The 14,629-nt window shown below is 47.5% G+C and overlaps 1 protein-coding gene across 1 annotated transcript in view; it reads right to left on the reverse strand.

The window, feature by feature from the left end:
- klf8 (Kruppel like factor 8) overlaps positions 1-503 on the reverse strand; it is a gene marked incomplete at its 5' end in the record, with an annotated part of 11,995 nt that extends 11,492 nt beyond the window's left edge. The window contains one exon of the mRNA XM_079510803.1: positions 492-503. Coding sequence (XP_079366929.1) covers positions 492-503 — 12 coding nt within the window. The remainder of the gene's footprint in view (positions 1-491) is intronic.
- Positions 504-14,629: the final 14,126 nt, after the last annotated feature.

The following is a 14,629-nucleotide window of genomic DNA, read 5'->3' on the forward strand; positions in this document are numbered from 1 at the left end:
CTGATTTTTTTTAAGTTTGAGGTCAGGCCTAAATGGGTCAAATGATAAGGGACAATATCGGTGGCACCCAACTGTACGTCTTAGGGATGCACCGAAAGGGAAATTCTTGGCCGAAACCAAATACCGAATATAGGAAACAGTTTGGCCGAAAACCGAATACCGAATATCCGAATATGATTAATATTATATATCTTTTTTTCCTACCATTGTCATGGCCGTACCTTAAAGCTATCTGATTTATGGCAAAATAAATGGTTATGGCAAAACTTAATTTAAATGATAATCACTATTATGCGTCCATACCATAAAACATTTATTCAGCTCTTTTGAATGCATTAATTGCATTCCATATTCCATAATGTTGATCCTACCCCACCCATCCTTCCTCTTCGATGTCAAACTCTAGACGGGCCCGCCCCAAAGTTATTAGTGCAGCCACGCCCGGCAGCCGGCGAAAGCTAGAGGCCGGAAAATTAAGGCCCGTGCCCTACCTGGGCCCTCATCAAACCCTGTACACTCAAGACACTGCCCCCGCTGCCACCCTTAGATCTCCATATATGGAGCTGACCTGTTTTGACATTCCATATGTTAATCTGACCTCATCAAACCCTGTACACCCTAGGGCATTCACTTCTAGTCATTTTTACTAGTTGACTAGTTGCCTAGTTTACTAGTCGACTAGTCGACTAGTTGTTTAACTACCTATTATGTAAAAAATATATATATTTTTGGAAATAAATATTTGTACATTGACAAACTGTGTACATGGTGACTATAACTATAATCTACCTGATCTTGAGGCCTACAAAATCAAAAAAAAAAAAAACTTTTTCTTATCAACTAGTCAACTAGTACCAACAAGGTCGACTAGTGGATTTACTAGTCGACTAGTAAACTAGTCGACTAGTTGCTTAATGCCCTAGTACACCCGCCATGCCAAAGCGCCTGCAGCGCTCGCCCAACAGTCTGCCGTCACCCAGGAGGACGTGTGAAGTTCTGTGCACGAAACCTTTGGGACGAGGTCGCTTCTCGCCCCTCAGGGCTTGTAGTTCTGCTATTGTTGAAAAAATGTGGCGCAAATTTGGAATATATATTCTTTCAGAGTGAACATTTTTAACTCAAATCTTTGCTTCTGGGGGGTCCCTGGAACAACATATTTTAAGATGGGGTCGGAGGCCAATTACATATACTTTTTGGGGTCCTTGACATGAAATCGTTTGAGAATGAGCACCACTGACATAAAAACATGAGGTTTTCAGAAAACTGTCATGATTTAGAAGACATTTATTAATATTATTATTATTAACATTATTACAGTATATGGGGATGCGGCTATAAACAGATCATTTTAAACTCAGTGCGACAGAGGGAGGGGCGAGAGACTATCTGGGTCACTGCTCGCTCTCTCTCTCTCCCAACCTCCCCCCAGCCCTGCCTGTGTGTGTGTGTGTGTGTGTGTGTGTGTGTGTGTGTGTGTGTGTGTGTGTGTGTGTGTGACATATCCCCCACCCAGCCAAACCCACACACACTATGTGGTATGTACCCACACCCACCCAGTGTGACTGACACACACACACACACACACACACACACACACACACACACACACACACACACACACACACACACACACACACACACACACACACACACACACACACACACACACACACACACACACACACACAGTATAAATCAGGCAAAACTATACAATTATAACCCCTAAGTTATGTTGGCATGTAAAATGCCAACATGGCCTCCGTGCAGAATGTGGTCTATTAGGGGTTCAGTGTCTTGCTCAAGGACGCTGACCTCGACACCAACTCTGGGGGAGCCCGGGATTCGAACCGGGAACCTTCTGGTTCCCAATGCGGTACCGCTGTACCTCCTGAGCCACTGCTCGACCAAACCTCTAGCAGTGATTCTCAACCAGTTTAACCCATTTAGGCCTGACGTCGAAAAATAAAAAATGTCTTCTAAATCATGACAATTTTCTGAAAAACCTTATGTGTCTATATCAGTGGTGCTCAATATTTCATGTCAAGGACTCCAAAACTATATGTAATTGGCCGCCGACCCCCATCTGAAAATATGTTGTTCCAGGAACCCTCCCAGAAGCAAAGATTTGAGTTAAAAACGTTGGCACTGAAAGAATATAATATTCAAAGATTTGGCCCACATTTTCACGATTTTTCAAAAATAGCAGATCTACAAGCTCGTAGCGCAGCACTCGGTGCCGCACTACGAGCTTGTAGATCTGATATTTTTCAACAGTATAACAATGCTTAAAACACCAAAAGGGGTTCCCGTTCAGAATGGGTTCATTTCAAGGACCCCCAGATTGATATGCAATAGGCTACGCCAGAGATAGATGGTATATCTCTATCTCTGGGACCCCAATTTATATTGTAAGATCAATGTTAATTTAACTCTGATAGTGTACAAATTAACCAAATGGACCCTAACGGTCCATTTGGTTCCATCTCTACACTCTCTGGCCTCATACACACAGGTATCAAACATCATCAAACAAATGTTTGGTCATTTTTTTTAATGGCCACCACAATGCTTTTCCAATGGGAGTCAAATGGTTTGACCAAACATTTGTGTTTGATGGGGGGAGGGGCAGAACACCATCAAACACAAATGTTTGGTCAAACCATTTGACTCCCATTGTGGCGGCCATAAAAAAAATGACATTTGTTTGATGGTGTCTGTTACGTGTGTGTATGAGGCCTCAGAGTTACAGACCCATATTATGGTCCATTTGGTTCCATCATTTATAGCTGGGGACCCCCCTGGAAGTTCCTCAATGACCCCTGGGGGCTCCCCGGACCCCGCTCTGAAAACCACTGCCCTACACTACACTACTTCCCGTAGCTCGCCACCTCTCCAGCCCGTCGCCCAACGATCAGATAGGCTGAAGATTGTCGTGCGGTCGGTGTGACAGCAACGATGAAGGATTATCCATGCTTCCGTTATCCAACGCTCCGCTGATGAGGCGCCTAATCTACCGACGCTCTGCCGCGCCGTCGGCGTCGGCAGGAGATATGGAACGGGAGATGTTGTTGTGATTCCCACGTTGATGCTTTCAGAGGCTATTGGTATTTTAAATGCTTCCGAATGCATGTGTGTGTGTGCGTGCGTGCTTGTGTGTGTCCGTGCGCGCGCGCGCGCGCGTGCGTGCGTGCGTGCGTGCGTGCGCACCTGTGAATCTCAAAGACAGACACCTGCTTTAATATTTTGAGGGAAATATAGAAAATATAGAAACATTTCTAGGGCTCCATTTTCGTCACAGCTAAACTTCTTTTGCCTTACTATTCAAAAACATTTTTAGATAGTTCAACTGGCCAATCTACATTGACACGTTGTGAGCTTGTAGACTGGCCATTTTAACTATTCAAAAATGTTTTGCAAAAAAGGCCAGTCCACACCAACGCAACTCCTTACAACTCCTTACAACATGCAACCATTCTACCCGATGGCAGTCGGTGTGAACTGGCCTTAAACGGTTTTGTTGCACGGAGTTGTGAGTAGTTTGCATTGGTGAGATTTTGGCCTTAATGGTACTAAACTCTACTTTACCTTTTAACCATAAAACAATCATCCTCATGACTGTGCATTTCTCACATTCTGCTACACTTGTCGCGCGCACGCGCACACACACACACACACACACACACACACACACACACACACACACACACACACACACACACACACACACACACACACACACACACACACACACACACACACACACACACACACACACACACACACACACACACACACACACACACACACACACCTCTTCTAAAACAGTCAGAGGCTTTGGCCAAATTCCACGGAGCAGCTTCTACACACCCTCATGCACTTCCTCTGTTACTCCCCCCCACCCCCCAACCACACCACACCACACCCCACCCCTCCCCCCCCACCCCACCCTCATCTAGCTCTCCCCCACCCCACCCCACCCCTCTCTCTCTCTCCCCCACCCCACCCCTCTCTCTCCCCGACCCCACCCCTCTCTCTCTCTCCCCCACACCACCCCTCTCTCTCTCTCCCCCAACCCACCCCACCCCTCTCTCCCTCCCCCACCCCTCTCTCTCTCTCTCTCTCTCTCACCCACCCCACCCCACCCCCCCCTCTCTCTCTCTCACCCACCGCACCCCACCCCTCTCTCTCCCAGGCTCTCAACCTCCTCCTCCACCCTCTCTCTCTCCCCCCAACCTAACCCCGTCCCTCCCTCTCGCCCCTCCCCTCTCAATTCAATCGCGAGGCACGAGAAAACCGACGTTTTGCATTGCCAAAGCGAGCGGCAAGAAACCAATTTAACTCTTGGACGACTATAGGGTTCATTAGCACCTCCTACAGGCCCCAGACTGTAGCGCAGCACAGCATCAATACAGTGTACCTGTACGGTATAGGCTAATACAACACACACACACACACACACACACACACACACACACACATGTGTGTGTGAATGTACAGACGAATGTACACACACACACACCCAAAGACACATTTCTGAAGCATTGGTTCACTAGGAGGAAAAGCTCCAGAGAAAACACACACACACACACCGGCACGCACGCACGCACACACACTAGGAGGAAAAGCACGCACACACACACACACACACACACACACACACACACACACACACACACACACACACACACACACACACACACGTGTGCATTGGAGACCTGGGTGTGTCCACCATCTGGAGAGTTCTCGCAGGAGAGGAAAATAGAGGAGAGTTTCTGTGTCTTATCGCACCACGCCCTGCTGACGCAACGCTGCCACTTTATCACACACCCTCTTATCCACGCACACACACGCACGCACGCACACAAGCACACGCACGCACGCACACATGCACGCACGCACAAACCGTGGTCAGAATTCTATAAACTCCTTCGACTCAATAGGGACCGCAGCTAACGCTTTAACGCTAACCACAACCACAACAGAGTCTAGTGTATACACCAGTAAGACGCCTGAGGGAGAGAAGCGACCTCGCCCTGGCCTCGCGCGCACGCAAGGGTGCCTGGGTGACGGCAGACTGCTGGGTGAGAAGCAGACTGCTGGGTGAGAAGCAGACTGCTGGGTGAGAAGCACGCAAGGGTGCCTGGGTGACGGCAGACTGCTGGGTGAGAAGCAGACTGCTGGGTGAGAAGCACGCAAGGGTGCCTGGGTGACAGCAGACTGCTGGGTGAGAAGCACGCAAGGGTGCCTGGGTGACGGCAGACTGCTGGGTGAGAAGCACGCAAGGGTGCCTGGGTGACGGCAGACTGCTGGGTGAGAAGCAGACTGCTGGGTGAGAAGCACGCAAGGGTGCCTGGGTGACAGCAGACTGCTGGGTGAGAAGCACGCAAGGGTGCCTGGGTGACGGCAGACTGCTGGGTGAGAAGCACGCAAGGGTGCCTGGGTGACGGCAGACTGCTGGGTGAGAAGCACGCAAGGGTGCCTGGGTGACAGCAGACTGCTGGGTGAGAAGCAGACTGCTGGGTGAGAAGCACGCAAGGGTGCCTGGGTGACGGCAGACTGCTGGGTGAGAAGCAGACTGCTGGGTGAGAAGCAGACTGCTGGGTGAGAAGCACGCAAGGGTGCCTGGGTGACAGCAGACTGCTGGGTGAGAAGCAGACTGCTGGGTGAGAAGCAGACTGCTGGGTGAGAAGCACGCAAGGGTGCCTGGGTGACAGCAGACTGCTGGGTGAGAAGCAGACTGCTGGGTGAGAAGCAGACTGCTGGGTGAGAAGCACGCAAGGGTGCCTGGGTGACAGCAGACTGCTGGGTGAGAAGCAGACTGCTGGGTGAGAAGCAGACTGCTGGGTGAGAAGCACGCAAGGGTGCCTGGGTGACGGCAGACTGCTGGGTGAGAAGCACGCAAGGGTGCCTGGGTGACGGCAGACTGCTGGGTGAGAAGCAGACTGCTGGGTGAGAAGCAGACTGCTGGGTGAGAAGCAGACTGCTGGGTGAGAAGCAGACTGCTGGGTGAGAAGCAGACTGCTGGGTGAGAAGCAGACTGCTGGGTGAGAAGCGCGCAAGGGTGCCTGGGTGACGGCAGACTGCTGGGTGAGAAGCAGACTGCTGGGTGAGAAGCGCGCAAGGGTGCCTGGGTGACGGCAGACTGCTGGGTGAGAAGCAGACTGCTGGGTGAGAAGCGCGCAAGGGTGCCTGGGTGACGGCAGACTGCTGGGTGAGAAGCAGACTGCTGGGTGAGAAGCAGACTGCTGGGTGAGAAGCGCGCAAGGGTGCCTGGGTGACGGCAGACTGCTGGGTGAGAAGCAGACTGCTGGGTGAGAAGCAGACTGCTGGGTGAGAAGCGCGCAAGGGTGCCTGGGTGACGGCAGACTGCTGGGTGAGAAGCACGCAAGGGTGCCTGGGTGACGGCAGACTGCTGGGCGAGAAGCACGACGTCAGACTGCTGGGTGAGAAGCACGCATCATCCTGGGTGACAGCAGACTGCTGGGTGACGGCAGACTGCTGGGTGACGGCAGACTGCTGGGCGAGCGCTGGCGCTTTGACATGGGGGGGGTAAAGATCTTAATTTTAGGGCCCGTTGAGAACTCTAGTTTTCGCCGGCTGCACTAATAACTTTGGGGCGGGCCCGTCTAGAGTTTGAATGGACAGGTGTATATATCAGTCAAAAGGGAGACATCGAAGAGGAAGGAAGGATGGATGGGGAGGTCCCAGAGGTCTGGTGCATTGTAACAGGGACAGACTCCATCTCCCAGAGGTCTAGTGCATTGTAACGGGGACAGACTCCATCTCCCAGAGGTCTATAGGGCATTGTAACGGGGACAGACTCCATCTCCCAGAGGTCTATAGGGCATTGTAACGGGGACAGACTCCATCTCCCAGAGGTCTAGCACAGTACAACCACAGTCTGATACTGTTGTACTGACCGGTACAACCACAGTCTGATACTGTTGTACTGACCAGTACAACCACAGTCTGATACTGTTGTACTGACCAGTACAACCACAGTCTGATACTGTTGTACTGACCGGTACAACCACAGTCTGATACTGTTGTTCTCACCAGTACAACCACAGTCTGATACTGTTGTACTGACCGGTACAACCACAGTCTGATACTGTTGTACTGACCGGTACAACCACAGTCTGATACTGTTGTACTGACCGGTACAACCACAGTCTGATACTGTTGTACTGACCAGTACAACCACAGTCTGATACTGTTGTACTGACCGGTACAACCACAGTCTGATACTGTTGTACTGACCAGTACAACCACAGTCTGATACTGTTGTACTGACCAGTACAACCAGTCTGATACTGTTGTACTGACCGGTACAACCACAGTCTGATACTGTTGTACTGACCAGTACAACCACAGTCTGAACCAGTTTGTATCCGTCTCCCTCTGTTTCAGTCAGTGTATGTATGTGTATGTGTGTGTGTGTGTGTGTGTGTGTGTGTGTGTGTGTGTGTGTGTGTGTGTGTTTGGCAGCAGGGCCTCGGTTTCCATGGTGACAGGATTCTTACCCCAGTTAATGAGTGGCTGGTTGGTAGGGGGGCACACACACACGCGCACACACACACACAAGGCCGATCTCACACACACTAGGCCGATCTCACTCACACACACACACACACACACACACACACACACACACACACACACACACACACACACACACACACACACACACACACACACACACACACACACACACACACACACACACACACACACACACACACACACACACACACAAGGCCAATCTCACACACACAATCCTGTTTTCCTCTCTTCCATTCCTTCCTAACATCTCTCCTCTCCTACGTCCTTCTCAATTCTCATTGGGGAGGTCCCTGGGGGCCCCTGGGGGCCATTGGGGAGGTTCCAGGGGGTCCCCAGGAGGAAAAGTAGTTTGTTAACCCATTCTGGATGGGAACCCCTTTTGGTGTTTTAACTAAGCATTATGTTATACTTTAGCTATTGAAAAATAGCAGATCTACAAGCTCATAGCGCGCGTCATTTTGGACACATTTTTTGAATACAAACAAAACAGTTGTCACACCAATGCAACTCCTCACAACAACACAGTTTTACGGAATATATGTAAAGGTGTGTGAATGTGTGTGTGTGTGTGTGTGTGTGTGTGTGTGTGTGTGTGTGTGTGTGTGTGTGTGTGTGTGTGTGTGTGTGTGTGTGTGTGTGTGTGTGTGTGTGTGTGTGTGTGTGTGTGTGTGTGTGTGAATGCAATGCACAATCCATGTCAAGCGCCTTGGATTCATTGACATAACAACTACATTGGCTAAAATTGGCTACTCGAATGACTAAATAGACATTTATTTCACGTTATTGCAGAGGTCGCACCCATAGATATTAAAAACATAGATGCCTCATTGGCTGCTGCGGTTTCGTTGGAGCGGCCTCATTGGCTGCTGCAGTTCGCTGCCACTCAAGTGACTATACTGACCAATCACGGCGCATCTTTCAAGTTTTGCCCTCCCTTCAGCACATACGCTCCAGAGCCGAAAGGGGTGTCTACCTTTATATGTCTATGGTCACACCCCCCCCAATGCAAATGCCAAACTGATGCTAGCAGCCTTTAAAAAACTACACAGCTGCAAATAATCACACTAATGATGGGCGTGTCCGATTTATAATCACACGACTGACGGCCGGGTGTGTCAGAATTAGGTGTGTCTGGAACCACACAGACAGACAGACAGACAGACAGACAGACAGACAGACAGACAGACAGACAGACAGACAGACAGACAGACAGACAGACAGACAGACAGACAGACAGACAGACAGACAGACAGCAGTAAAAACAAACTGTATTGTCAACGCACAGTGACACACCCATTTTGGGCGGAAACCCCTTTTGGTGTTAGCATTATGTTATGCTTTAGCTATTGAAAAATAGCAGATCTACAAGCTCGTAGCACGCCACCAAGTGGCGCGCTACGAGCTTGTAGGTCTGCTATTTTTGAAAAACGACTGACATAGAAACATAGCTTTTTCAGAAAATGTATGTATGTATGTATTTGGTTAAAATGGGTAAGGTTTTAAAAAAGGCAAAAGCATGCTCTGTTGCACTGGCCTAAAAGTGGGTCCTCTAAAACTGCTTCAACTTCTGAGAATGTGTGTTTGGTTCATTAGCCACCAGATGGCATACCTTATAAGTATGTATGTATGTCTGTCTGTCTGTCTGTATGTCTGTATGTATTTAAAAGGGGGGCTTTTTTGTAAAATCCCAGCCTACAATACCTTAATATATTTAAAAAAAAATCCAAAGTAAGGTTACCAGTGAAGGGCAACCTGCCTATTCACTGGGGACTATGCAAGGCAGAGGCGTCCACCCCCCTGAGTCCCAGTTAGACTAGACCTATGTATGTATGTATGTATGTATGTATGTATGTATGTGTGTGTGTGAGTGTGAGTGTGTGAGTGTGTGTGTGTGAGTGTGTGTGTGTGTGTGTGTGTGTGTGTGTGTGTGTGTGTGTGTGTGTGTGTGTGTGTGTGTGTGTGTGTGCGTGCGTGCATGCATGCATGCGTATGTATGTATGTATGTGGTTAAAATGGGTAAGGTTTTAAAAAAGGCATATATGTATGTATGTATGTATGTATGTATGTATGTATGTATGTATGTATGTATGTATGTATGTATGTATGTATGTATGTATGTAACTATGTATGTATGTATGTATTTGGTTAAAATGGGTAAGGTTTAAAAAAAGGCAAAAGCATGCTCTGTTGCACTGGCCTAAAAGTATGTATGTATGTATGTATGTATGTATGTATGTATGTATGTATGTATGTATGTATGTATGTATGTATGTATGTATGTATGTATGTCGGGGTAAGAATGGTGGTCCCTTATTGGCTGTGGATGGTGACGGAACTAAGGTACGTTTCAAGGTACCTTAGTACCTTAGTATAGTCAATAACGGGTCTAAAGGATTTAGAACAGCAGTTGTAATAGACATTAGTTAGTATAATAAGGGAGGATTAGCTAAAGTTGTGGCAAATCTGCTTACCACTAGCTTTCTTCACAGATGTGTTCATAAAGGTGTCTATAGAAAAATGTGTTCCAACCCAACTCCCTTGGGAAACTTTGTGACAGCTGCTGAAAGTTGGGGTACCATTATCAACCAATATAAGGCAAAACATTCCAAATTTCCAAAGTAGCATGTGACCTCATCACAAATGTGATGAGGTCAGCCCATTTGGGCAAGTGGCTATGGCCGAATTTAGCCGAAGGAGTGTTTGTCGTGCAAAACTAAAGCTTGGAATGGATTCAGCATCATGAAAACCCCCTAGTTTGACATGTCACATGCTACTTAAAGTATAATGAAATTTGGAATTATTTGCCTCATATTGGTTGATAATGGTACCCCAACTTTCAGCAGCTGTCACAAAGTTTCCCAAGGGAGTTGGGTTGGAACACATTTTTCTATGATAGTAGACACCTTTATGAACACATCTGTGAAGAAAGCTAGTGGTAAGCATATTTTTTGCAGATTTGCCATAACTTAAGCTAACTTTACCTAACTACTAGCAGTACTTGTGCGCAAGGTGCAAGTTTGCACCTCGACAGAGTGCATTTCTAGTTTTATTATTATGATGTGGTTGAGAATGGCTGCACTACATGACCAGAGAACCGCTGCACTAGATCAGGGGTTCTCAACGTTTTTGGCCGGGGACCCCCGGAAATGCTTTGGCAATGTCTCGGGACCCCCGCCCTGCCCCCTCCCGACCCCCAATATAAATTGACTGCTACAATAACCGTAAACCATTTTGGGCGGGAACCCCTTTTGGTGTTTTAAGCATTGTTATAATTTAGCTATTGAAAAATAGCAGATCTACAAGCTCATAGCGCGCCACCGAGTGGCGCGCTACGAGCTTGTAGGTCTGCTATTTTTGAAAAATCGTGAAAATAAAAGTTTAAAAAAAATCTTTTTTTTTTTTTTTTTTGAAAATAATTTGGGGACCCCCTAAAATAATTTGGCGAACCCCCGAGGGGTCGCGACCCACGGGTTGAGAACCCCTGCACTACATGACCAGAGAACCGCTGCACTAGATGACCAGAGAACCGCTGCACTAGATGACCAGAGAACAGCTGCACTAGACGACCAGAGAACAGCTGCACTAGATGACCAGAGAACAGCTGCACTAGATGACCAGAGAACAGCTGCACTAGATGACCAGAGAACCGCTGCACTAGATGACCAGAGAACAGCTGCACTACATGACCAGAGAACAGCTGCACTACATGACCAGAGAACCGCTGCACTAGATGACCAGAGAACAGCTGCACTACATGACCAGAGAACCGCTGCACTAGATGACCAGAGAACAGCTGCACTAGATGACCAGAGAACAGCTGCACTAGATGACCAGAGAACAGCTGCACTAGATGACCAGAGAACCGCTGCACTAGATGACCAGAGAACAGCTGCACTACATGACCAGAGAACCGCTGCACTACATGACCAGAGAACAGCTGCACTACATGACCAGAGAACCGCTGCACTAGATGACCAGAGAACAGCTGCACTAGATGACCAGAGAACAGCTGCACTAGATGACCAGAGAACAGCTGCACTAGATGACCAGAGAACAGCTGCACTACATGACCAGAGAACCGCTGCACTACATGACCAGAGAACCGCTATACTAGATGACCAGAGAACCGCTGCACTAGATGACCAGAGAACAGCTGCACTAGATGACCAGAGAACAGCTGCACTAGATGACCAGAGAACCGCTGCACTACATGACCAGAGAACAGCTGCACTACATGACCAGAGAACCGCTGCACTAGATGACCAGAGAACAGCTGCACTAGATGACCAGAGAACAGCTGCACTAGATGACCAGAGAACCGCTGCACTAGATGACCAGAGAACAGCTGCACTACATGACCAGAGAACCGCTGCACTAGATGACCAGAGAACAGCTGCACTAGATGACCAGAGAACAGCTGCACTAGATGACCAGAGAACCCCTGCACTAGATGACCAGAGAACAGCTGCACTAGATGACCAGAGAACCGCTGCACTAGATGACCAGAGAACCGCTGCACTACATGACCAGAGAACAGCTGCACTACATGACCAGAGAACAGCTGCACTACATGACCAGACAGCATCACAGAATACAATGACCTATCTGGAGTGTCTACAGCGTTTGAGACAAATCAATCATCATCATGAACCAATCATAAAAGCACTTCACCACCCGGCCACATCGAATTAATGATAATCAACCAATCATCATAAACCAATCATCAAGGATACTCACCACCCGGCCACATCGAATTAATAATAATCAACCAATCATCATAAACCAATCATCAAGCACACTCACCACCCGGCCACAGTCTAGTTAATAATCATTTAGCCCAATTGATTTCAACTTCACCCAGCTGATGGCTGCTCAAGTGGTCAGGCCGAGTGCCTATTGTAAACCTAATTCTATTAATACATACAACATCTATTGAAATTTGTAAATGATTATATATTAACTATTTTAACCTAATTATTATTTATAAATCTATTGTAACCTAATTCTGTTAATACATGTATTATAAACTGTCTATTTTACCGCGAGTTTGAACCACAAAGACCTGTAAACCTGAAATGTGTCAATATACAGACAGACAGACAGACAGACAGACAGACAGACAGTAGCAAAGAGAACAGAAGTTTCTGGTTAATAATTGTCTAGTATAGATAGACACACCCTGACGCAACTGACACACACACACACACACACACACACACACACACACACACACACACACACACACACACACACACACACACACACACACACACACACACACACACACACACACACACACACACACACACACACACACACCAGTGTCATGTTGAGTTATGTGAAAATATGAACATCTTCAATAAATGGTGTGTGTGTGTGTGTGTGTGTGTGTGTGTGTGTGTGTGTGTGTGTGTGTGTGTGTGTGTGTGTGTGTGTGTGTGTGTGTGTGTGTGCCACATATGTTCTGAAGCCTATGTCCTCGGTTCCATTCCCACGCCCGACAGACCTTTGCTGTGCGTTAGTTACTCCCCAACTCAACTCAAAGGAGCTTTATTGGCACGAGAACAACATACGTTCACACGCCAAATGTTTCTCCCCCCCAACCCCCGCCCCCCCCCCCCCCCCCCCCCCCCGAGAAAAGTCCCCCCCCCCCCAAAATAAATGAATAAATTACTTTCAATGAATGCCAGCGTATGTAACTTTGCCCTGTGTTTACATAACAGATCAATAAATGAATAAAAATGACCCATCCCTTCCCTGTATGGCAGCGGTTATATATGAGCCACTACAGTAGTGACTGAGACGGCATAACAAGACACATACTGTACTTCCCTCAGATTACACACACTCAACGTGAGTCCTGATGAATTGAAAAGGGTGGACCCTGTTGTGAACAAGTGTAACGCTTTATCAGTGTGTCGTCCACAGTAACAGTCTTTTCTTTGTATTGAGTCAAAGTTTGAAACTATGACCAACCACCCTAAGGAGTACTATCTGTACCAGTAGACCTACTGCACATGTAAATAATGGAATACAACCACCCTAAGAACTACTATCTGTACCCAGTAGACCTACTGCACATGTAAACAATGGAATACAACCACCCTAAGGAGTACTATCTGTACCAGTAGACCTACTGCACATGTAAACAATGGAATACAACCACCCTAAGGACTACCATCTGTACCCAGTAGACCTACTGCACATGTAAACAATGGAATACAACCACCCTAAGAACTACTATCTGTACCAGTAGACCTACTGCACATGTAAACAATGGAATACAACCACCCTAAGGACTACCATCTGTACCCAGTAGACCTACTGCACATGTAAACAATGGAATACAACCACCCTAAGAACTACTATCTGTACCAGTAGACCTGCTGCATGTAAACAAGGTTCAAGGTCAAGGTTCAAAGTTCAACTTTATTGTCAACAATACCAGTTACAGGGTAAAAGGCACGTGCAATTCATTGTGCGTTAAAAGACCATACAACAGCTACAGTCTAGTGTAAAATAATCTGTATAAAGAACTAAGTTCAGGTTAAAACTAACATCTCTAAAGTACACAACTACTGAAAGTGCAAGATCTCAGGTGCAAAAATGCAGAGGCCTTAGACATATGGCCATATAGTCCGGGCCTTGTAGTGTTCAGTGTCTGTTCATGAGTCTGATGGCGGAGAAGAAGAACGTGTTCCATAGTCTCTGTGTGCGGCTGGCGAGGCTGAGGAACCGGTTGCCTGGCCGTGGCCGCCTAGATGGCTCAAACAGGTTGTTGCTGGGATGGGAACAATGGAATACAACCACCCTAAGAACTACTATCTGTACCAGTAGACCTGCTGCATGTAAACAATGGAATACAACCACCCTAAGAACTACTATCTGTACCCAGTAGACCTACTGCACATGTAAACAATGGAATACAACCACCCTAAGGACTACTATCTGTACCCAGTAGACCTGCTGCACATGTAAACAATGGAATACAACCACCCTAAGGACTACTATCTGTACCCAGTAGACCTGCTGCACATGTAAACAATGGAATACAACCACCCTAAGG

This window comes from Electrona antarctica (genome assembly GCF_951216825.1).
Source record: "Electrona antarctica genome assembly, chromosome: 9".
NCBI lineage: Eukaryota > Metazoa > Chordata > Actinopteri > Myctophiformes > Myctophidae > Electrona > Electrona antarctica.